This window comes from Episyrphus balteatus, chromosome 4 (genome assembly GCF_945859705.1).
Source record: "Episyrphus balteatus chromosome 4, idEpiBalt1.1, whole genome shotgun sequence".
NCBI lineage: Eukaryota > Metazoa > Arthropoda > Insecta > Diptera > Syrphidae > Episyrphus > Episyrphus balteatus.
The window spans coordinates 49,877,465-49,902,718 of NC_079137.1; the positions used below are offsets into that span (position 1 = coordinate 49,877,465).

Below are 25,254 nucleotides of genomic sequence, written 5' to 3' on the forward strand. Positions count from 1 at the left end.
ATACTTAAATAAAAATATTAGCTAAAAAAACAGTGTGTCAAATAATTTATTAAACATTTCAGGTAATATGTTCCTAATTTGAGTTAATTATTTTCAGACTCAAAGAAATGACAGATTTTTGGAACGCCATAGTCGAGCAAAAATTGTACTTTTTGAACTTTGTCTAACTTTTCAAAGCATAAAAATAATTTGCATTTAAAAAAAACTACGCTCAATGATTTCTGATACATTAAAGATTATATGTTCCAAATTTGGTTTAATTATTTCAGGAGACAAAAAAGATACAGATATTTTTAAATATCCAAATCAAGCGAAAATCGTACACGGGTCGTTTGAACGCGACACTACTCGAAGTGTCTTGCACTCCATATGTTTTGATGCAGAAATGTTCCTTGGGATCTAAATAGTAAGAAAAAAGCTCTTTTAAAATTTTCTATTGAGCTATTCGTTTTTTATGAGCTAAATAAGTTATGAAAAAACGTACTTTTACGTACTTTTTCACACGTTTTTGTTAATAATTCTGTTAATAATAATGGTAGGAACTCAAATAATGGCTCTATTTTTAGAAGAAATATGAATCTTTTTAACGGCATTTCAATCAAATTAGTGGCATTTTTAGATCTTCAGATATTCGAATCTAAGTCCGTTCATTTTTTCTGCCCAATTCGATTTCACTAATCAAAAACTTTTTTTTTATAGAAGTCAGGGTATATTTTTCTAATGGTTTTTCGTATGTTGAACTCGAATCCGAAGTCAAAAAAATTCCATCACATCAAGTTTTTGAGATATTACCGTTAGAAAATCAAAAATACCCTTTTTCAACAGTTTTTGAGGCTATGTCATCTTGCGAGATAATTTTTTATAATTACATTTGTAGCGGTTTCTTAAAGAACTAAGTTTCTTCTTTTAAAATCCGTTTAAATCATTTCGATATCGCTTTTCTTCTCCGAGAAATCCTAAAATCAATTCAACATGTTTGGTGAATATTCTCTATGAAAAAAATCTTATGTTCGTTTGGTTTTCATGGCAAAACGCAAAAAATTTTTGCATTCCTTTAAGTTTTTTGGTAAGTTTATGGGTAAGAAAATTTTTGAATAACCAAAAAACTTAAAGATATGTAAACATTTTTTGCAATTTGCCATGAAACCCAAACGAACATAAGATTTTTTTTCATAGAGAATATTCACCAAACATGTTGAATTGATTTTAGGATTTCTCGGAGAAGAAAAGCGATATCGAAATGATTTAAACGGATTTTAAAAGAAGAAACTTAGTTCTTTAAGAAACCGCTATAAATGTAATTATAAAAAATTATCTCGCAAGATGACATAACCTCAAAAACTGTTAAAAAAGGGTATTTTTGATTTTCTAACGGTAATATCTTAAAAACTTGATGTGATGGAATTTTTTTGACTTCGGATTCGAGTTCAACATACGAAAAATCATTAGAAAAATATACCCTGACTTCTATAAAAAAAAAGTTTTTGATTAGTGAAATCGAATTGGGCAGAAAAAATGAACGGACTTAGATTCGAATATCTGAAGATCTAAAAATGCCACTAATTTGATTGAAATGCCGTTAAAAAGAGTCATATTTCTTCTAAAAATAGAGCCATTATTTGAGTTTCTACCATTATTATTAACAGAATTATTAACAAAAACGTGTGAAAAAGTACGTAAAAGTACGTTTTTTCATAACTTATTAAGCTCATAAAAAACGAATAGCTCGATAGAAAATTTTAAAAGAGCTTTTTTCTTACTAGTTAGATCCCAAGGAACATTTCTGCATCAAAACATATGGAGTGCAAGACACTTCGAGTAGTGTCGCGTTCAAACGACCCGTGCGTACTTTTTGAACTTTGACTAATTTTTAAAAGCTTAAAATCAATTTTAATTTCAAAAAAAAAAAAGTAAGTTGAATGATTCGTTATATATCAAAGGCATTATATTCCAAATTTGAAGCAATTATCACAAAAGACAACAAAGTTACAGATTTTTGAGACGCCTAAGTCCATATGGGCCCACTGTGCGGTGCCCCCGACACATCAGGGGCACGACTGGATACAATGCAAAAAATTCAACTTATAAAAGTTACGAAGCAAAAAGATAAGATATTTGACATGAATCACTTTGGTCACAAGAGAGAAAAATTATATTCTTTAGTGTATAATGCATAATGAATTGTTAGACAGCTACATAATATTTCATCTTAAAACAAAAAATATTACCTCAGAGGCCTCAAAAATAAAAATAAATCGGTTTTTCGAAAGAAAAATAATATATTTACTTAGGGTCTCAAAAAATGTTACTTGAATAATCTTAGCGACCAAATAATACCTCAGGGGCCCCAATATAAAAAAAAGGTAGGGCGTATACGTAGTCTTTTATTTGTTCTTATTTTCTATATCAAAAGGGCCCCAAATATCAAAGGAGTCCCAAAATTTAGTTTTTACCCGGGGCCCCGGCAACTCATCGTACGCCTCTGCCTCGGATACCTATATAATTATTTACTGAATACTTTTTAAGCTCGATTACATATGAATACGAAAGCCAAATAATTTGTGTTTTAAAGACAATTTAAATGCAAATTTCAAAAAAGAGAAAAAACAAAGCCTGTGAAAATTCTAATCATACTTTTTATATCAAAATAGAAGCCTCATCAATTTGAATTTCACACTGAACATAGGCAAACACAAATAGGAAAGAATAATTTCTAAATAATGTTCTGGTTCAATAACAGTACACTTAGTTACTTTTTTGAAGAAAATTACATAAACTAAAAATAAGATATAAGACTCACAGAAACAAGACTTGAATAAGTGATTTTTAAAACAAAAAACAAAATAAAATTCTTAAACCTTTTAGAGGACTCAATAATTTCTTTACTTTTAGTAGCTTTGCTTAATTTAATGTTAAAATTGTCTATTTTAATTCTTAAAATGTAAATTGACATTAATGACCAAATTACCAAATTACATATACTCCAGTCAAAGCGTAATTTGACCTTGCGCACAGAGGCACTGTCAGTTTTTATTCCATGTATCGATAGGGGTATATTTAAAAGGCTTAAACCCAATTTCTCACCACCTTATCATTCTTTTTAGAGGAGTTATTCACAAAAATGCATTTTTTGGGATATTTTACTTTTAAGCTAATATCTTTGCTCCAGTTTGTCATAGACCAAAAAATAAACATACATTCTTTTCCTTATAATATTTTCTATCGTTGTATGTAATTTCGTTGTATTAAAGTGAGTTACTACAAAATGGCAGCCAGTTAAAGTTCATTCAAAATTTTAAAAACTTTGTACGAAAAACAAGATAAACAGTGGTTGCAAATTAAAAGTTTTTCTAATTTTTTCGTATAAAAGCGTCAAGCCTAGTTTGCTGCCAAAGCAAAACGAAAATTTTTCTGAGTCTTCCAAAGTCAAAAAACTCTTTTGGAGCAAGAAAAATTAGCTGCACCGTTAAGTATGAGTGACAGCTAAATTTGAAAAATTTTAAGGACATGTTAGAAGGTTATTAAAAGATTATACAATTTTAAAATCATTTTAAATAAAACTGAAATGTTAAAAAAAGCTCTCACGATTTTGATTGAAAAAATATTTTTTAGAAGTGATTAACAGTGCTTATTAAGTATAAAAACGCTTTCTTTATTTTGTATACGGCTCAAATGATTTCAGCGAAAATGCTTCCATAAAATCGTTTAAAAAATCTTTATATCAAAATGAAGAAAAATTATGAAAACCCATTTTGAAAAATTTCAATTTTTATTTTTTGAAGAATCAATATTTTCAAAACGAAAAATTTTGTATGTGTCCCGTGTTTTGCTTCTGGAAATATGGTCACCGTATCTATAGTATATCCATGTCTGATTTTGAACCATGCCGTTTCTACATAAAGTCTTAAAACTTCATGTTCATTTGTGACTTTTTAAAAGGGAACGGGTCGTTATTCTGTATTCCAAAATTCTGTATGACCAAAATTCTGTATCTGAAGAAAAAATTCTGTATGAACATAATTCTGTATTCCATTATTCTGCTTTTCTATTATTTTGTATTTCAAAATTCTGTAAATCCAAAATTCTGTTTTTCAAAATTTTGCAAATCCATTATTCTGCTTTTAAGAATTCTGTAATTCTAAATCTCTAAAATCTCCAAAATTATATCAAGTGCTCCCCTACTTTTGGAAAAACTTAATGTTCTTCTAACTCGATTTAAAGTTAGCAGAGCAATTACCAGAAAATGCCTTAAACTGTTAGTAAAAAATTCGGGTTTGGATTAATATTTAGGTACCAAACAAAAATTCAAAAAAAAATTTTTTTACAAAAATTATTTTTTTTCTGTGATTTTGGAAAAAAAATTTTTTTTAATTATCTTGAATAATTAAGTGCTTTGAGTTAAATACCCAATTTTCGAAAAAAAATTCCGAGATTTTTCATTAAAAAAATATTTCATTTTCCGTGTTTTTTTTTTTTTTGTAAGTTGTTCTTTCTTCGTTATTAAACATAAAACCATCGACACACAATTTATCCTTTCCTTTATTAGGTTTTAATAATTTAATATTTTCCATTTTTCTGAATTCATTTTATATCACGATTAACTCATAACACTTAACTTAAACTGTCGAACGCAAACTGCTTCAAGGTTCTGCATAGAAAATATCAAAAATCTGTACTCCAAAATTCTGTAAATGATAAAAGAAAAATTGTTTTGATAATGAAAAAAGTGCGCAATTTTTTCATTATCAAAAAAAATTTTCTTTTATCATTTACAGAATTTTGGAGTACAGAATCTTGGAATACAGAATATTGAAATCCAGAATTTTGTGCTTACAGAATTTTAGAAAACAAAATTTTGAATTTACAGACTTTTAAAATACAGAATTTTGAATTTACAGAATTTTGGAATACAGAATTTTGGAATCCGAATTTTGGCCCATACAGAATTTCGACCCCAACCCATTTGTGATGGACTTTTTATGACGATTAAAACAATTCAGTTGTAACCAATATCAAATTTTTACAACATTTTGACGACATATTTTTTGAACAATGTACCTATTAACATTTTAGTGTGCTAATTTAAAGCAGTTTTGTAGGAATTCTTTTTTCAAATTTTGTATGACCAAAAATTACCATAAATCGATTTTATTGAAATATTACGATTTTTTCCTAACAAAGGTATCGATAAAACATTAAAGTACAATTTTTAAGACATTCCCAGTGTTTTAAAGTAGATACATTTTCATTTTTGTGAAATGTGCTCGTTTTGAACTTAAAATCTCTATTAAACTAGTCTCAGTATACGTCACTATGAAAATAAATATATGAATTTTTGATTTATTATGCATCACAAGAAATCAATCAAAAAATATTTTTTTTTTTGTAATCAAGTAGAAACTTACGTATTCGGAATGTTACGCATTGCCCGATGTCGAAAAAATATCACAACCAAAGTTCCATTTCCAATCACACCGACAATAAATATTATCGCAAAAACAGCTGGCACCAAATAAGTTTCCACCCTTTCGCTATACGGCACATATTCACTTTCTGGATCAATAACTGGGGGATGCATGAATGTCTTGTTGACATTTGCAGAATTATTCCATTTCATTGATAATAAATCCTCCATGATGATTGATGTAATTTTAGTTCCCGAGATGAACAAACCAAATGAAAAAAAAACTACTTAATATTTGAATTTAATTAAAAGAAGCTATTTCATGTGTCTTTTAAGTTCATTTATCTTTTTGTTAATTTTAGAAAAATCATTTTGCTGCTGCTTTCGACTTTGTTGATAAATCTTAATGACTTTGGAATGTATTAAGTTGATATCTGAAAAAAAAAAGAAAAACAATATATTGAAATGGAAACTGTATTTTTTTTTGATTAAAAATTATATCGATTGAAATCTAAATACACTTTAACTAAATTAAATTTCATTTACCTTGAAAATCTTTTGTCGTGTCTTTTTTCAAAAAGCAATGAAATCAAAATTGTCAAATATACCAACTTAACAAACAAGTAAATAGCAAAAGTACCTATTTACAAACTTTTTCTGTAAACTTTTAAAAATAAATCCAATACAATAACAACAAGTTGGTGTACGGAAAAATCTTTAAATTAATTTTTATTTTTGATTTTTTTCCTGAGGCAAGCACAGGTCCACCTCCACAACATGTGTAGGTTAAACGACAAACTCATTGAGGTAAGTGTGCTTCTTTGAGTTTAAAATTTCTATCTACAAAATTCAATTTTTGAGTGAAATCAAATAATATGAGAATTTTCAAAAAAAAAAAAAAAATATCTAATTATTGTTTTTTTGTCTTTATTTTTTTTTTCATGTATTTTTCAAGTTATTAATGATCCCATCTAAATGAATGTGATGGATGGCGGGAAAAATATTTATGATAGTTTTTAAGTATTTTTGTCTGTCAAAATATGAAAATATGTTCCACTTAACAAGTAATTTTAATAATCGTGGAAAATATTGTCTTACATTTATGTCCATTGACAGAATTGAGCTCATTATTTTCATTTGTAATTTTCAAATGAGTTTTAAACGGAAGTGACATAAATAAATGTTAAATTATAAATTAGTGAATTAAAGGGTGTTTTTTTGTATCCTAACCTAGTAAAATATGATAAAAAGATCTCATTCAACACATTAATTACAAGACATTAGTTGTTGAAATACCTCCCCGTATTCCCATATTCTATGAAATTATTGCAAAAATTAGATACAAATATGGTACCCTAATGAAATTTAGGGGAATGTTATTCTTTTGAACAGAACCCGGGCTCAGAAAAGATACAAAAATTAATAAAGGTTTTTCTAAGATTCGTATTGACGCTGGTTTTTATGCTTTTTGGCAGATCCCCAATTCATAAAAATCCGTCTATTAACTTGGAGATATATGAATGATAAAAATAGCTCTCAAATTTAAGCAACTTATAGTTTTATTTTTAAAAGTATTAAATAAGAAATGTAAACAAAAAATATTTTTTATTACTTAAACATCGAATTAAAGAACGAATAATACTATTGATTTCATTTATAAAAGGGATTTTTAGGAAAAAAATCGAAAATCATTAAAGCCATTTTTTTTCAAATATTTTTTGCAGTGGGGCACTTTTGAACACGGGGCACATTTGATTACTGTATAGAAAATTTTAGTTTATCAATCTTTTTTAGAAGTATTTCGATATTTGAACCCGTGAACACCATATCCATAAAAGTTAATGACTTTCCTTGGTTATCTCAGCTGGCTTTCAGATTTATAGGTGGAAGGTGATTTTTATAGTGCTTTTTCATTATTTCAGTTTTTTAGTTGTAAGAGTTAAAAAAAAAAATTGGTGAGTGATTTCAAAACGCAATACAATTTTTGTTAATAGTTAATAAGTTTAAAACTAAATCACGGTGAATTTTTGAATGAATATATTAATGTTAAATATTTATTCAACATTTTATGTTGTTGACACAGTTGGGGCAGTTTTGAAAAAGTATGTTGGGTCACTTTTGAACATGTTCGACTAGCTAACCAAATGTTATTTGAAATCGAAGTTCAATGTTACTGTTCAATGTTAGTAAACTTTACAGATCAAGAAAACGAACATATTTCGTTCAAGCAGATGCGAAAGCAAAAAGTGTTCAAATGTGCCCCACTCTCCCCTATGCCATTTTTAAGAAAATATTCATCAACATTCAAGAAAAGTTAAAAGAAAAAATCATCTACCCGTTTAAAAAAAAAAAAGAAAATATTTTGGAAAAGTTTTTCGAAAACGGCTCCAACTATGTATAAGCATTGAATAATTACAAATAGAAGTGGACACCCAGGGAAACTTCCGCTGTAAAATATTCGGCGCTAGTATCGTGCGTTGAATTAAAAAAGCAAATCCAGCAACCCAAAATCAAATCCTAAACCGCTTATACATACATATATGTAGATAAAAGTTTACCTATTTCTAAAAGTGGAGATAGCCTAGAGGATAAGGTGAATGTCTGGTAAGTTTACTTGCCTAGGTTTGAATCTGACTTGAAATTGAGATTGTTTTTTTTTTTACATTACTAGAATAAAAATTAATCAATTTTTACCGGTATTTGAACCTAGACCAGTAGGAGTAAAAGGCGTCGTCCTTGTTCTCTAGACTAATATGACTTTTCAGTATATGAAAACTTATATCAATATAAGCTCTTTGAAATGTATAATAATAATTATTAATTTTTGTATGAAGGTTTAAAAAAAATTATTAGTTAAGACCAGTGGTACCACTTTACTTCAATTGAAGTAGATCTACTTCTTTTTTTCAAAAAAAAAAAAAAATAAATCTACTTCCTACTTCGCACCATTAGGAAAATAACGAATTCTACTTCCTTTTAAAATCTCTGTTACTATCTACTTCAAATTATCAAAATATAAGCCAATTCTACTTGTTTTTGCAGAAAACCAAATATTTGACTAAAAATTGTTATAAAATAATGTATTGAAATAATATTTATACCGAAAATATAGAGTTTGAAGGAAATCTATTTTTCGGTTTTAGTTGTTTTTACTAATTAAATTATTTAACTTAAATAAATTTAAGAAAATAATTTTTTTTTAAGATGGATTTTTATTAAAAAATGATATTTTGAAATCTACTTCGATTTTTCTCAATCTACTTCCATTTTTTCTTCAAATCTACTTCGACTTTTTTTCTGCAAGTGGTAACGCTGGTTAAGACTCAACTCGAAAATACATGATAGTTGAGGCGCAAACATGTAGTTCATCTATCTTCCGGTACGTTGCACAGTGGGGAAAAGGCGGAAAAAACCCAACTTTCGGAAGTACGATTTATTTTGATACTGCACGTGTTTCTAACAGTAAATTAGTTGAAGAATCAGAAAATGAAAACTGTTTTTCAAAAAAAAAATTGTGGTCCTGGAGATTATCGCTCAAAGTTGAAAAACAGTGAAAACTGATAAAAATACAAGTAGTTTCAAAATGATCTATTTTCCTTAAAATTTAAAGGTTTGAACCAATTTTTTTTGTAAATAGGCTTAAAATAAATTGACAAACAATATGGTACATTAGTTTAGCGAAAAAGAATTGAATAAAATTTTTTTGACAAAAAAACATTCAATTTTAGTGACTTTTTAGGTTCAAATTAGGTTTTAACTACTGCCTCCGTCTGCCTCTGTTGGCGAATAGGTTTCGTTAGATAGTGTTAAATCTCAGCAATAGTTTTCAAAAAAAATCTCACCCGAAGACGTCCGTATTCGGTTTTTATAACAATTTCAATCTGAAAAAGTCATTAAAAAAAAAAAAAAAAAACAAAAAATAATGCAAAATAAATAAGCAGCTATTTTCGCCAGACAAATCTTTCTAAATGTATTTTGGTATGCTGAATCTGAATGTGAAGTCCGTTTTGCGAAACAACCCAAAATTTTTGATAAGATTGCAAAAAAAATTTTAAACTCACATTTTTAAAGTTTTTCCCAATTTAGTCGCTGTTGGGATCAGGAGTTTGTGTTAATGAAACCTGCATTGCACATTTACCTATTAAAACAAATGTTTTTTCACTAAGCCACTTTTTTGACTTTATTTATAACTATCGGAATCGGAATACAGTAAAACTGGTTATTTGAAGCCTCTCTTATCTTTAGTTCCACTTGTCTCCAAAAAAAGATAGAATGATTTGATAGAATGTTCCGCTAATTGAAGGAAAAGTTTAGGCTTGGTAGCCGTTTAAATTTTAGAACTAACCAAAGAAAAAAAAGTTTCCAAAAAAGTTAAATTTTGAAAAAAATGTCATACCTACCTACCGTTTTTGGATGTTTTTCCTTTTTTGAAAATTTTTGATTTTTTTTTTTGATTTATGTAAAATTTAAACGGTATTTATTAATAAAATGTTCAAATAAACTCAAAAAAATTTGATTTTTTCTAAAAAAGCGATTGGAAGTAAGTCATTTAGAGCTGCAAAAACTTGATTTCTGATTTTTTAATATAATTTTTTTCTGAGTGGGCGTGGCAATGGGCGGTCATTGGTGTAGATTTGTCTTGCTATTAGCTACCTTTCCTGCAAATTTCATGAAAATTGGTTCAGTAGTTTAGTTTTAATTGAGTTTTTTCCGGTCTCCCATACAAGTTGCCCCACAGTGCGTTGTGGTCGCATGAGTAATCTGCGGTGTCACTTCTATTTGGAATTATTCAATGCTATAAGTCAATCTTTCGTGTATTTTTTTTTTTTTTTTGTGATGAAACAATACATAGGTATTATTAGTTTTTCAAAAAATCTTAATTTCTCCCAAACGATTGATCCAATTTCAACCAAAACCAAAATTTGGAAAAAAATTTTAATTTAATTTTTTTAGTTGTGAACAATTAAATATTTGAAAACGGGATTAGTTTGCTACGAAATGGCATAACTTCTTCAACTGTTTTTTTTTTATAATTAATTATTATTTAAATTAGTTGTAAGATCATGGCTCTAACAATCCGAACTTTTTTCTTAAAATGCATCATAACAAAAGAAATTAAATTCCATACTTGTTTTAGATCTTAATTTCATTCAAGATATTGTTTTTCCTTTGAAGATCTAATTTACCAAATTTGTATCATAAAAAGTCTTAAAAATTTTAGCAACTTCAATTCCAAAAGCAAGTACGTAAAACTACGAATGTTTAAATGGCCTAGGCCTAGTTTTTTTTTATGATTTTTATTAGTTTTGTTTCTGATTCCTATTTTTATTGTTTGAAAATGACTTTACTTGGTACCTGTAAATCAGAGTGTAGTTCCAAAACTGCTTGAGTAATTTGAGCGGGCACTATCGCGCGTCTAAATATTTAAAATAAACTGATATTCTCGAAGAAACTTTTGACAACTTTTTAGAACATCTTTTCTTTTAAAATAAATTTTCTCATATAAAAGCCATAATATGGGTTTTGTGTTTTTAAAAACATAATTTTAAGAAAAGCAATTTTTAAAACAACTTCTCGTTCATAGAAAAACACAATTTAATGATCCAACTTGTGTAAATGAAGTCCATTAAATTATAATTTTTTAAACATCAATAATGTACAGAAAATTATTGATTTTATTTGAAACTGAATTGATTTTATTACCAAAAATGTTCTTTAATGTATAACAAAACAAAAAATATTTAAATGTTAATGCGCAATTTATAACACAGTCTAAAGAACTGAGTCAAAACAAATCTCTTTTGGGAATTCCTCAAGAAATAAATTAATATTTATTATAAGAAAGAGTAAATGTGTCATAAAATTATATAAAAATTATTTAAAAAATAACCCTTGAGACCTTTTTTTATTGGAATTTGTTAACTTTCCAACTTAAACACAGTAAATTGAACCTTTTCTTTTCTTTTATTTTTTTCAGTAGGGATTACATCGTATTTGCCTTTTTATTTGCCGTGCAATAAGTTTAATTCAAAAGATTTGCTAAAGAATGTTTGAACAAGAAAACATAGAAATATTTGTATGAAGAAGGAGAAGAAAATGAAGAAGGATTCTTTCCCTTGGCAAAGAAAAAGGTTACTTGACTTAACATTCTGATGGTTATGGGAAATAATTGATTTGATTGGTTTATGGATGATAAAAGTAACCCATAAGGACAGTTAAGGATAGCTGGGGATAGGGTTTGGTTTTGAGACTTTGACCTTTTTTTTTACTCCATATTAAATGGGTTATATTCTACATGTTTTGAAATTATAACTTAAAAGGGAGTCAGATTTTTTTTTATTGATGATTTAAATACATTTTATGGTGTTGGTAAGGATGTCCAAACCAGACTATAGGAAGTGCTTTGTTTTTATTGATAACAGGTTATTATGTTTTACTGCTTCTTCATTATGTTAAGGTAGGTGATGTTTGGTCATTCACAAGTCTATAAAAAAATCGAATGAATATGATTTATAGTAACTGTCTTAAGATCTTTAGTAATCCACTTTGAGTGGTATGCTTTAAATACTTTAAAAACTTATTTTTTAATATAATGTATGTAATTAAATTGTGATAATGTTAAAAATAAATTAGCTATTTATATAAATTTAAGATTGCTTGCTAGTAGTATCAATTATACAACCTGAGAATAATAACCTGGTGTTACAAAAATGAGGTTTTAAAATATACGCGGGCGGAGACCTATCACGTTTTGTAGAGCTAGTCGCACTGATTACGAAACGGTATTTAAAAAGTCCCTAACACCCCCAAAATCTGGAGTTAGGGGCAAAAAACCCATTTTCAACAATGTATAAAACATGTACCTCCTAGAATTTATAAGCTGTCAAAGTTCAAAAATTCCATTTTTTTCGTCATTTACCCAACTTCGACATCAAATTAAAGTATATATTTTCATAACAAAATGCTGTTTTAAAAATATATTCTAAAATAATATTTATTTCCAAATCAAACAAGGTATTTTTTATGAAAATCAGTTTAAAATTGGCTTAGAAAAAAAATTTTAACATTTGTAACTTTTAGGTATAAAACAAAAATGTTGTTTTGGCACGTAGTAGGATAACTTGGGCGCCAGGATTTGATAACGGGTTTTTGTAGAGGAGTTCAATGCAAACATTTTTTTTTGAGAGGGGGGTCTATCTCCCCCCGTTTAGGTGGGAGGGGCAGTTTTCTAAAACAAAATTATCAAAATAAAAAAAAATATTAAAAAACAACGGCAACACTAACAGTAATAAATGATACCATTGTACATTTAATTCTTATTTTTAAATCAATATATTATAACTAATAGTTTTTGAAATAATCGATTTCAAAGTTAAAAATAGGCGACAAAAATTTTTTTTTAAAAACTCATTTTATACTATTTTTGTCCAGACTGTTAATTTTAATAAAAAAAATTACACACACACAAAACTGCCTCAATTGATTCCTTATCGAACAGTGAAAACTATATGTTTCTATGTCTTCTAGTTTCTGAGAGAATTGAAAAATTAGTTTATCAGATTTTTCTTTTTTCAAAGTATTTTTTGTTTTTATTTTTCAATTTTCTCAAAAACTAGAAGACATAGAAACATAATATACATAATTATTATTAATAAAGATCCAAATATAATAAAAGTATAAATTCTTAAAAGCCTTAAATTTAGATACTTAAATCCAAACTTACCCATAAGAAAAAAAAACCTGGTACACAAGAAAAATCCTTACATTTCGTATGAAAAAATATAAGAGTTAATTTTTGACACCCATCATTTCCTGGTTATACATAGCCTCTCAGAATAAATTAAACAAAAAATACGGTTATCAAATGACCTTTAATCTAATATAATCCAGTATCGATGTCAATTTAATGGACATTACCATAACATTGTATTTACAAACATTTTCTTCTTTTTTTTTACACCATCAAAAATACTCAATCAATACTTCAATGTGATAAGAAGTAGGTACCCATGGACATTAGTCGCCTCTAGCAACACAAAATTCAATCATCCCCCTAAAAGCCTCCCAACCATAAACCATCCTTTATGCTTAAGAATAGATTTATCTTCGATATTACTTAGTAATAAGACCAAAAAATATTCTCTTCAATGGGCCATAATACCCCTATATTATAGCTGAAATCCAAGCCATCTATTTTTATAGGTACCTACTTACAATGCCAGCGAGTACAAAAGAAGTAAAAATATGGGGAGGTAGGAGATATTCCCAGCCTAAGGATATTTTTCTCTGACGAAGTAAATAATTTAAATAAATTTTTACGCCTAGTGGTACCTTAAAGAACAAAAAAAAAAACATCTAAAGTAGCTACCCTTTTGTGATAATTTATGACAATTTATTTATCCGTTTTTTTTTTTTGTCTGCTGTTATTTTTATTCATCGTTTTTCCTTTCTTATGTTGAATCTTTAATTTACAAAAACTTCCAGGAAATGAAATGCAAATTTTATGTCCTGAAGCATATTTCATTTTTTTGGCACGAAGCAAGAACGAAAACAGGTCAAAATTGACTTCTCAAATAGAAATAAGAAGAAATATGAAATGTTTCTTTTTTTGTTTTGTGTACAAAAAAACAAAGTTTGAAATTTTTTATATAAACGAAAATCCCCAAAAGACTATTTAAGTCGATTGGATTAACATGAAAAAGAAACAGCTTTGATGGAGATGCTTCTGAATGTTTAACTTGTACTTCTCAAAGAACTATCAATTTGGTCCTTTTAATAGTCCAAGGATACTTGAGGCATTTTTGCAAACGGTATAATTTTAGCTTTGAGCCAATCCAAAAACAATTCATCAAACTGTACAAAAGTTAAGATAACAGTCACGTACCGGAAATAGAAAGCCCATTTCTATTATTGAAATTGATGTTTATTTCTGTGTTTTTGTTACGTCATGTAAACTCCATGATTCAATTTTTCAAACTTTTATACTTTATTGAAAAAACACAAAGATATAATAATAATAATCATATCTCTTGCGATTTCCACACCTAACTGTTCAAACCCTTTAAGCATCAGTAAGCCATAAAAAGTTCTATAATTCTTTGCTGATTTATGGGTTTAATAAAAAAATATGTGTCTGTCAGTTACAAAAAAAAAAGAAAAAAAAAGGGAGGGCACGTTTTTACAAAATCCCTTTCCGATGTGTGTCTAAATGAAATCCTTAAAAGCAAATAAATGAATGAGTTTTCGTGCCTGATGGCGGATTGTTTAAATTATGGTTTGTGTTTGGTTTATTTATATGTTTGATCAATGTGTGTTGTTTGACTAAAGTGCTGCTTTTCATTTTAAGGTGTTGTTCTATGTGATATCTGATAGCTTTGTTCCACGCATTTTATATATTGTGGTTTACAGATTTTAAGCAACATGCGAACGGAAATAAGTAACGGAAAAAGTTATAATGGTCGGAAATAGAAGTATTTTAAGCATACAAATAAACACGTGTTTCCTTTTAGCTATAAGAGAATAGGGAGGAAGGATGAAATGAACCCACAGATAGAATATCCTCGTACACCATAATTTCTCTTTGATGTAATTCCAACGGGTAAACGAGAAAAATCATCAATCATAATGAAAATAAGTTGATACTTAACAATTCGTTTTGGCATGTGGCTTTCATTTCTAATTGTTCAACATTCATTCGGAGAAATTTGTTTGCCTCATTTCAAAATGTAATTTGAACAGTAATAATGTTTTTTTTGCAATTTAAAGTTAGATTCGTTGATAGTTTTGAATTGTGTCGTCCGAAAACTTATCTGAAGACTGTTTAGAGTGAAACGTTTGTAAAAAAAGGTACGAACCTAGAAGATTGCCTTATAGTATCGCAGCCACTCTTTTTTTTTGACGTGATAACGTCTTATAAATCGATGAAGCATGGCAGCCACCACAAAAAAGTGACGCCATTTTCTCCCGTTCCACTCTCGCACTTTCGCAGTGCGGCAAAAATTTAAATTAAAAATTAAAAAAAAACTATTAGAGATACAAACATCTTCTATAGCTTATTTGAAAGATAATTACATAAAGCTTAATCCAAATGAAAGATTTTTAAAAATTCCGTCATTTAATAGGGTAAACAGGGGTAAAACGGAAAGATGAAATTTGGGCTAAAATCTAAACGCGAAGTCGTAGAGAATTGATTTTTTTTTGCTATAGATAGATGAGATTAATTTAAAAATAACTGCTTTAAGAAAAAATTCTAAAAAAATTTGAAACTTTACTATAACGTTTGTTTGAACGTCGTACACGTGTTGGGGCTATGACAAAATGATGATTCTTTTTTGACAATTCTAAAGATGCCAGGTGAAAGATGAGGGAAAAAAATTAGGCGTCTGATACGGATTTTTTTCCAACACTCTGCGTTTCGAATATGAATTTTAAAAAAACACCTTGTTTTTTAGGGGTATTTTTGGGTAATTTTTGATTTTTAGCTTTTTTTGGAGCGTTCAAAAAGTCTCAAACTTATAGGACATGTAGGTTTTGGCGTTATGCATACATGTGCAAAAACTTGGAATCGTTTAGGGAGTTTCTGAATAACGGAAGAAACAAGTTTTAAAAAAACACGTTTATTGACCGTTTTTAACCGATTTTCATCGTTTTTTATTTTTATCTTTTTTTCTTTAATACATACAGGAATAAAGTATATGGAGTAATGATAAACCATGACTACAACTATATGTGTGCTAAGTTTCAATCATTTTAGAATTCAACAGGTTTGACCAAGAGCAGATAGAAATTTTATTAAACTCTTATGAGCATCCTGATACAATTATCTTTCATTTGGTATATCACACATAACGGTAGACTAACTACATGCTACACAATGTTAAATCAAGAAACTTGCGAAAAACCCTCAAAACACCAGTGGAGATCTGTTGCCCCCCGAACAGCCACCAGTGTGGGAAGTACCGTAATCTCAGTCTGGAAATTCGACATGGTTGACTTTAAAAAATTCTAACTTCTCTTGTAGGTATCTTTGAAATGAGATTGATACGTCATATGAAAGGTGAAATAATAAGCTTTCACATGGTATAAAATTTTAATAATAGGTTGTCAAACAAAAAAATTAATTATATAGCGTGAGAACATAAAAATAAATGCTTTTTTTGCTTTTTTTAATGAAATTTGATCGAGTTCAAAAAATTCTAGCTCTTTTTGTAGATGTCTCATAGACCTGATCGATATACATATTTTGAGCTAAGACAATAAGCTTTCAGATAGTATAAAATTTTTTATAGGTTGTTATTGAAAAATGGAATTACTGACGTGAGAAGATAAAAATTCATGTTTTTTTTTTTTGCTTTTTTTGATGAAAATGATTGTTTTCAGTAAATTATTTTTATACTTTTTGCGCATTGCAAAAATTTAATTTTTTTTGTAAGCTTTTAAAATAAAAAAATTAATATAATGAGAAAATAAAAAAAGGTATTTTTTTAGCTTTTTCTTGTAAATTATGATTGTTTGAAATAAGTAAACGCTTCAATTGACTCATTTTAAACAAAATACCACAACCTATTTTCTGACGACGTAAAATCATCGTCCGTAAAATCATCGTCCGTAAACCGGCTTTACAGACAACCTCTTTTTTTGTATCTGAAAATTAGTTTCTTTGTTTCACGCGCAAACTTTTCTTCTCTAGTTATTCTCTTTGGTAACCAATAATCAAATTAAAAGCTCACTCAAATATTTAACTGATCTCTACAAATTTGACTATATCAAAAACCTAATTTAGTATTAGGCTAACTGAATAATAAATTAACTGAATATAATACATTTTTGACCGTTTTCAACATTTTTTATTAAAAAGTTCTTTATTTTGATAGATAGACGAATGAAATATATACAGTAGATAAATTAATAGGCAGGACAATATTTGTACCAAATTTCAATCATTTTCATATTCTGAATTCGGAGATAAAGGTAAAGAGATGATGTGTTTTTGACACTTCATATCTTTTAATTTAATTAAACTTTATTTCGTATTCTTATAATTTAAATTAGGTATTTTTTTGTTTTGTTTTTAATCAATTCAAATTCAAATAGTCCAAAATTTGCCACGACCAACCACCAGTGAAGCAAGAACCGTAATTTCAATTTTAATTTCGACATGGTTGGCTTTAAAAAAATGTAACTGTTTTTGTAGGCGTTGTACATATATGTTTGAGGCATATAATTAAAGCTCAAATGATATGGTTTCCGATGATATAAAAAATGTTACAAGTTTCTTATATAAAAACGGACGGAAGTTGTTTTTTTTTTGCATTCAAAAAATGTCAACTCATTTTGTAGATATCGATGGACATGATTAAGGTAAGTATTTTTAGTGAAACATTAAGCTTTCAGATAATATAAAGTTTGTAGTGGGTTGTCAACTAAAAATATAAACCAAATGATGTGCGAAGAAAACATTTTTTTATTTCTTTGCTTTATCCATGAAAAATTAGTGATTAAAAAAAAATCTTTATTTTACTTTTTACAAAACTTAAAAATGTTTTATTCTTTAGAAAAAATATTAGGCTTTAAGATGAAACAATTTTGCAATCTTTTCTACCTATAAAAAAATTCACACAATAATGGTAATTTTTTTAGTATGACTGGAATGATAACAGTCTTTTAAAGGGATATCATATTTGTTTGAAGCTGAGTTTTGTTGGTCAATTAAACTCCCAAACCAAAGTATCCTCGGTTTGATAACAGCGTTGTTTTCTGTTTATAGCGCAGCATAGGTAAACAAAGTCTTTTCTTATCTCAAAGTTATGACTGTCCATAGTGAGGGCTTTCCTAATTCATCGATGCCTAACGGTCCTATTTTAAGAACAGGAACAGCGATAACTTGTTTTTTCTAATCTAATTGACGCTTCAGTAATCACAGTGGCGGAGTTTCGTCATCGTAAAGATTGCAGAAGTGATTTCTCTAAATTTCTCCAAAGCATCTTTTGCGACTCTAATACCATGCTTCATTGTTCGTCTAAGCAGGTTTCAGTACCAGGTTTATATCCTTGAGATGTTCTTTATACTTTCTGACAAAAAGGTTGTTCCTTACAATATTTTCTTGTATTGGCGATGGTACGTTGGCTACTGCCAGGTCAGAATCAGAGATCAGAAATAAATCTCAACCTTTTGAAAGGTTCCTTAATAACTCTTATTTGTCGCCATTTTCAATAAAGGTCATTAAATAACCTTTATTTAAAAAAAAAGAAAAATTTCGGTCAAGGTCTGCGAGAAACCTTTATTTGTATTTTTTTAAGTTTCGGTCAACCAGTGCGATTTATCGCTGAGAGAAAAAAATAAACCTCATCTGCAAATGTATCAATTCCTAGAGACATGGGAGTGGTGCCATATGAAAGCTTAGATTCTCAGCTACCCGATAGTGGTATAATCCGGTTTCTCGTTTTTTTTTCAAAATTCCGAGAAAATCGCGTTTGAAAGTTGGGGTAACATTTTTTTTCGAAAAATCCCCGAATCTTTGAACGCTCCTGGAAGCTAAACCGATTCAGACCAATTTTTGGGAGTGATGCCAAATGAAAGCTTGTGTCATGGGCCTACGCTTTGCACATTGTCGGATTTTTAAAAAATCATCTTCCATGTTAAACCGCCACATCATGCCTATTTTTTTCAGAATCGGGCTTAATTTTTTTTTGACCTTAAAGTTCTACAGGGATGGGAGTTGTACCCAAATGTAGGTTAGAGTCCCCGCTACCTTTTGGCATCAAACTTTTTTTTCATTTTTTCAAAATTCCGAGATATAGCCCTTTGAAGTTGGGCGGGCGAAAACGAAAAGAGATATAATCTTGGGTCTAAAGAACTTTGAGAGTCTATTTATTTCATACATTATTTAAAACATAACGTAGAAAAAACATCCTTTTCATATTTATTTTTGCAATATAAAGACATTCTTGACATATTCGACATTTTCCTTTGAATTGCCAATTTTTTATTAATGTTCAGCGAAAATGGTTAAAGGTTGACCTTTTTCATTTATTTTTTGGTAAAAATCTCAACTATTGAGAGATATTTTAAATCTCAACCGATAACCTTTATTTTTGATTTTTAAAAATAAATCTCAAACCTTAACCGAAACTATTTAAAGTAATGAGGTAACTCTCAGAGAGAAACCGATTGAAAATAAAGGTTGACTGTTATTTCTGGTCTCTGGTCAGAATCAATATTGGCTCCCCGAAACATTTGGACGTCCATAATACAGCAGGAATATCTAAAAATTTTTGGAAAGTTTTTTAGAAATAATTTATATAAATCTTGTTTACCTATAACATTGAGTGCTCAGTAATGAAACATTTATTCAACGTTAAAGTTGACTTTAAAACAAAAACATCAAAAAATCTATATAATGCAACCATAATTCTTGATTTTCACCTACGTCCAAAACCCACTTTTTTCTTTTAGAAAAATATTAATTTACTAATTGACAAAATACAGAATCTTCACTGAAAAAAAAAAACATTTAAAATGCGAACTCCTTTCATTTCCTCAAGTTTGAAATTTACGAAATTATGTCGATTCATCCTTCACAATGTATACCCATTAGTTGACTCTAATGGACCAACAAGATCTTATAGTTTCCAAGCCATTTCAATTTATAATCTATAACCACCTTATGTTTCAGTTATTAACTTTAATCTCCCATAAAACCACATCCACCGAAAACTTCCACGCCAAAACATCAACAAACTAGCATTACAACTTTTTGTTTTTTAAGAATCAACAAAGTTTTACTGAAATCCTCTCTGCCAACCGACATATTTTTGATTCATGTATACTTACTACGTTGAATATAAATACAAATTAAAACTTTGACCTTTATAACCATGACTCGCACTGGTTCTCTGCATGAATTCGAAAATTTTAGTTTTTGAATAACATTTGCCATCATGGAAAACTTTCTAAAATCCAAACAAATGCCAGAGCATATTTACTATAAATTTTCAAGATGTTGATTTCATTAATACAAATTGCTCCAAGCTTCAAGTATTTTCCCTCAAAAAACCACATTGGCAAAAAATAGAAAGTACTTGTATACTTGTTGTAAAGCCGGAAATCCACTAATAAATTGGTGTTTTGTCCTTGTTTTTTAGAGAATCGTTGCAACGTTGTGAAAATCAACTCATTTCTCAACTGATTCCAAGAAAGCAAAGGACAAAAGGAAGAAGGAACGAAAAAAAAACTTTGTCAACTAAAAGTATTTTATGTCTGCATATCTTAAAAATTGAATAATTTTAAAACCCATGGCTCCAATTTTTAAAACAAAGCCAAGAAAAAAGGAATCCTTAAATGACTTAAGAAAAAGTGCTAATGCGACTTGAGCAAATGGCATTTGTTTTAAATTTCGATTAAATCGATTCAATCTCTGACGATGATTAATTCTCATCTCGTACCTGTTAAAATAAAGGAGTCCTATTTTCAACCAATGACAAATAATTAAATATTTTTCTTTAACACAGATAAAAGATAAAAATGTGGAATGAAGTTTATTTTTCAATCCCACGGTTACTTAATATTTTTCATTTTAATGAATTCTCTTATCTACCTTTCGTTTTGTTTTTTTTCCGATTACACTTTAAGCCCTGTTTCAAAAGAAGGATCAAACTGTTTGAATGGTTACTGATAAAATATATTTTTCCTTGTTTTTTTTTTTTGGGTTTAATGGAATGAATCCTTTGAGTTCGAATTCGTAGCAATGGCAGCAAAAGCTTTCAAGTATATCAAATTGCTAAGCTTTAGTAAAAACATATTGAAATTCTTTTTTTGACAGATGGCCATCGGATATGAGTGAAGAATTCTTCTAGCGAAACAAAAGAGAAAGAAAAAAGATCAATATTAAGGATAAGAAAAATAAATTACTGCTGACTGCTGTAATAAGTTGGGAATATGGGTGAAAACTATTCATCATTTTGTTGGAATGATTTTTCCTTTGAGTTCATTTTATTTTATTCACAGATTTTATGATCGTCTCATAACCGCTTTCGTAGAAAGCCATTACTTATGACTTTAATAAAATTGTAAAGCTTCAACCATTAAAATGGCTTTGTTGGATGGGGTTGGTAATAATATAAACAGTTAAGGTTATGGTAAAATATTTATGACTATTACTTAAAAACTCTACAAGGATACGAGATGATATTATGACGAATTGAGTCAATGGAAGGCTATAACCATTCATCATGGTTCTTGGAATAGCTCATTAAAGAGATTAAGATAATTAGTCAATCATAGAGATGTTAAAAATGTTTTTTTTTATGGGTAATGGGAATAAATTTGTAAGCATCATTTGGTAATTTATTGTTGTTGCTTTTAAAGTTCAAGACTATGGCGCATTTATTTATCTTAGATTTTCAATTTGCCTTATTAAGAAGAGTTTAAAAGTAAAAACTAAGAACTCAAAAAGGGAAAAAAGGCCAAATAATTTCCATAGTTAGCCAACGATAAGAAATATTCTACTGATAAAAAAAAAAAAAAAAAACAATAGAAAAAAAATATTACACATACGCCACAGTGACCCAATTTAATAATAGTTGATGTAATAATCTCTATCAAAAATAATTCTACAACAGTCGGAAAAAGTATTTTGACAAAATGAACATTTTTCTAACTGATGAGAATAATCTGTAACGGTTAAACATAAAATAAGGAAGTTGACGGTTATTTATTTAGTATATTATGGTGAATCTCACGATGGTCAATGTCAGTCATATAGTTGGTATTATGCTTCGAGGCTGCATTTTTTGTATAAAAAGTATTAATTTTTGAGGGAAAAAAGTATTTTGACAAACGTTCTTTTTCAACGTTGGTAAGGTAAGGTAATGCATTTTACGTGTTTCAAGCACGTATACAACTGACAGACTTGTTAAGGCCCCTATTTGTAAAAAATTGGGCAAAACGGCGGAACCTAACATTGAAAATAGTGCATCTTCTGTTGCAAGTCATAACTTCTATGTGTCTGTTAAAAAATCTGTGGAGAACTGAATTTATCGCGGGAAACTAAAAATTATCAAATATACAAACACAAAAATATAATTATACTATTCAAAATTTACCACAAATGGACAAAAAATGAAAAAAATGCACTAAAAAAAATTGAAGCATTTTGAAGAATTTACTTTATCGCGGATTGACTCCAAAAAGTCTGAATTTGGAAATGCCATTCTTTCATCAAAAACTTTGTTAGCAAAAGTACCCTTTGCATTTAGCTCAAAGAAGACAATTTTACCATGTTTATGGGAAGATAATACAGTATTTATCTCATAAAACAAAAATCGAAAAATAATTTAATTCTCAAAGGGACATGTTGTTGTGCTTTTCGCTGCTGGAATAAACTTGACCAAATTTTTACGGAGCTTCAACAGTTCCTTTTCGTTTCCCGGATCATTGAGATAGAAATTTGTGAGATTGTGGTCTTTAAAACTTTGTTTTTGGATGAAAGAAGCATACCAATATGTTCCTTTGAGAATTCAGTTTTTTTCAATTTTTGTTTTATGAGATAAATACTGTATTATCTTCCCATAAACATGGTAAAATTGTCTTCTTCGAGCTCAATGCAAAGGGTACTTTTGCCAACAAGGTTTTTGATGAAAGAATGGCATTTCCAAATTCAGACTTTTTGGAGTCAATCCGCGATAAAGTGAATTCTTCAAAATGCTTCAATTTTTTTAAGTGCATTTTTTTCATTTTTTGTCCATTTGTGGTAAATTTTGAATAGTATAATTATATTTTTGTGTTTGTATATTTGATAATTTTTAGTTTCCCGCGATAAATTCAGTTCTCGACAGATTTTTTAACAGACACACAGAAGTTATGACTTGCAACAGAAGATGCACTAATTTCAATGTTAGGTTCCGCCGTTTTGCCCAATTTTTTACAAATAGGGGCCTTAACAAGTCTGTCAGTTGTATACGTGCTTGAAACACGTAAAATGCATTACCTTACCTTACCAACGTTGAAAAAGAACGTTTGTCAAAATACTTTTTTCCCTCAAAAATTAATACTTTTTATACAAAAAATGCAGCCTCGAAGCATAATACCAACTATATGACTGACATTGACCATCGTGAGATTCACCATAATATACTTAATAAATAACCGTCAACTTCCTTATTTTATGTTTAACCGTTACAGATTATTCTCATCAGTTAGAAAAATGTTCATTTTGTCAAAATACTTTTTCCGACCATTGTATATTTTTCGAGGACACAGAATATAATTTCAAAATGCATGCATTTCTTGATTCATTGAGTGTGTATAATTCAATGATCCTGAACTTTGCAGACATTTTGTCTGGTGAGGTTTGGACAGCCACCAAAGTCGCAAAACTCGTCTGATTTTATAAAAATTAAACGACAATCGCTTCGTTAAATCAAAATCTTTGAGCGATATTTTTTGATTTTTTTCTATTTATCTATTATACAAAATTAATTTTACTGAATGAAAACCTTTTCTGAACTTTATCTATTTGTTCTTTTCTTAATCACGATAGCTCAGAAAAAGTTTTTAATTCATTTAAATTATTTTTTTATTTAAAAATTATCAAAGTGGCCATAACTTTTTTTAAAGACAAATAAAAAAAACTCAAGAATATCGCCCCCAGATTTTAATAAAACGAAGTGATTGCCATTTATTTTTTAAAAATCGATCCATTATTACAATTTGACGAAAGTAAAAATTTTTTTTAAATTATTTTTTTTTTTAATGTTTTTTGCCTTTCTGGGCCATAACTTTTTTGTTAAGACAAATAAAAAAAAAAATAAAAAAATATCACCCGTAGATTTTGATAAAACAAAGCGATTGCTGTTTATTTTATGAAAATCAGTAAATTATTACAGTTGTGACGAAAGTCCAAAATTTTTTTAATACATTTTTGGTGTTTTTTTTTTGCTTTTTTTGGCCATAACTTTTTTGTTAAGACAAATAAAAAAAAAAAACTAAAAAATATCGCCCTTAGATTTTGATTAATCGAAGCAATTACCATTTATTTTTTGAAAATGGGCCCATTATTACAGTTTTGACAAAAGTCCAAAAAATTTCAAATAAATAAAATTCATCAACCCGTTTAAAAAAAATGATTTTGCAGAAAAAATTTTGAAGTATTTTTTAAAAATCCAAAAAATGTGTTGTTTTCAAAATCTTGTAAAATTTTTATGCAACCATTATTACGAAAAATTAATAAAGCAAAAACCTGTTATGGCAGATATTTTTTTGTTTATTTCAAATGTGGGCTCATATAAATGTTAAAAAAAAAGTAAAAATAGAAATTCAAAAGCGTTTTTGCTATGAAATTGATGTGTATAAATCAAAGCAAGGATTTGAAAATACTTATGATGAAAAAAAAATCAAGGAAATTTTTTGAAAAATTAGATGCAACCGCTCTATAACTGGTGTCAATGGAGAAGTTGAGGCTCAAAATAATACTGAAGGTTTTGAATTGCAGGGAAGTAGTGAATGCACTTTAATTTGGATTGAATGCGAAGAAAACAGCAGAGCTTTTAAAAAAATTTATCCTAACAAACTACTCAGACTCCCTCTTCTCATAGTCAAAATATCATCGAATATCAAAAGAAGCCCAGGAGTAAAAAACTAAATACAACAAGAAATTAAGAGTAGGCCATATAAGATGATAACTGGAACTGTAGACGCCATAGTTGGCCTCATCCCACTTTAAGCCTACTCTGTTAATTTATTATTTAAAGTTTTTCTTGTAGCTACCTTCTAATACAATCGTCTTAGTTTTTCATTTAACACCATTTGTTATTTAATACCTTCTTAACATACGTATAATGTTGTTATTTTCA

General features: G+C 28.5%; 1 protein-coding gene across 1 annotated transcript in view; it reads right to left on the reverse strand.

Annotated features, from left to right (window-relative positions):
- Window positions 1-5,798, reverse strand: part of LOC129917913 (neuropeptide CCHamide-2 receptor-like) — a 59,706-nt gene extending 53,908 nt beyond the window's left edge. Inside the window, exon 1 of the mRNA XM_055998139.1 lies at window positions 5,406-5,798. Coding sequence (XP_055854114.1) covers window positions 5,406-5,635 — 230 coding nt within the window. The 5' untranslated portion in view covers window positions 5,636-5,798. The remainder of the gene's footprint in view (window positions 1-5,405) is intronic.
- Between the last annotated feature and the right edge of the window lie 19,456 nt (window positions 5,799-25,254).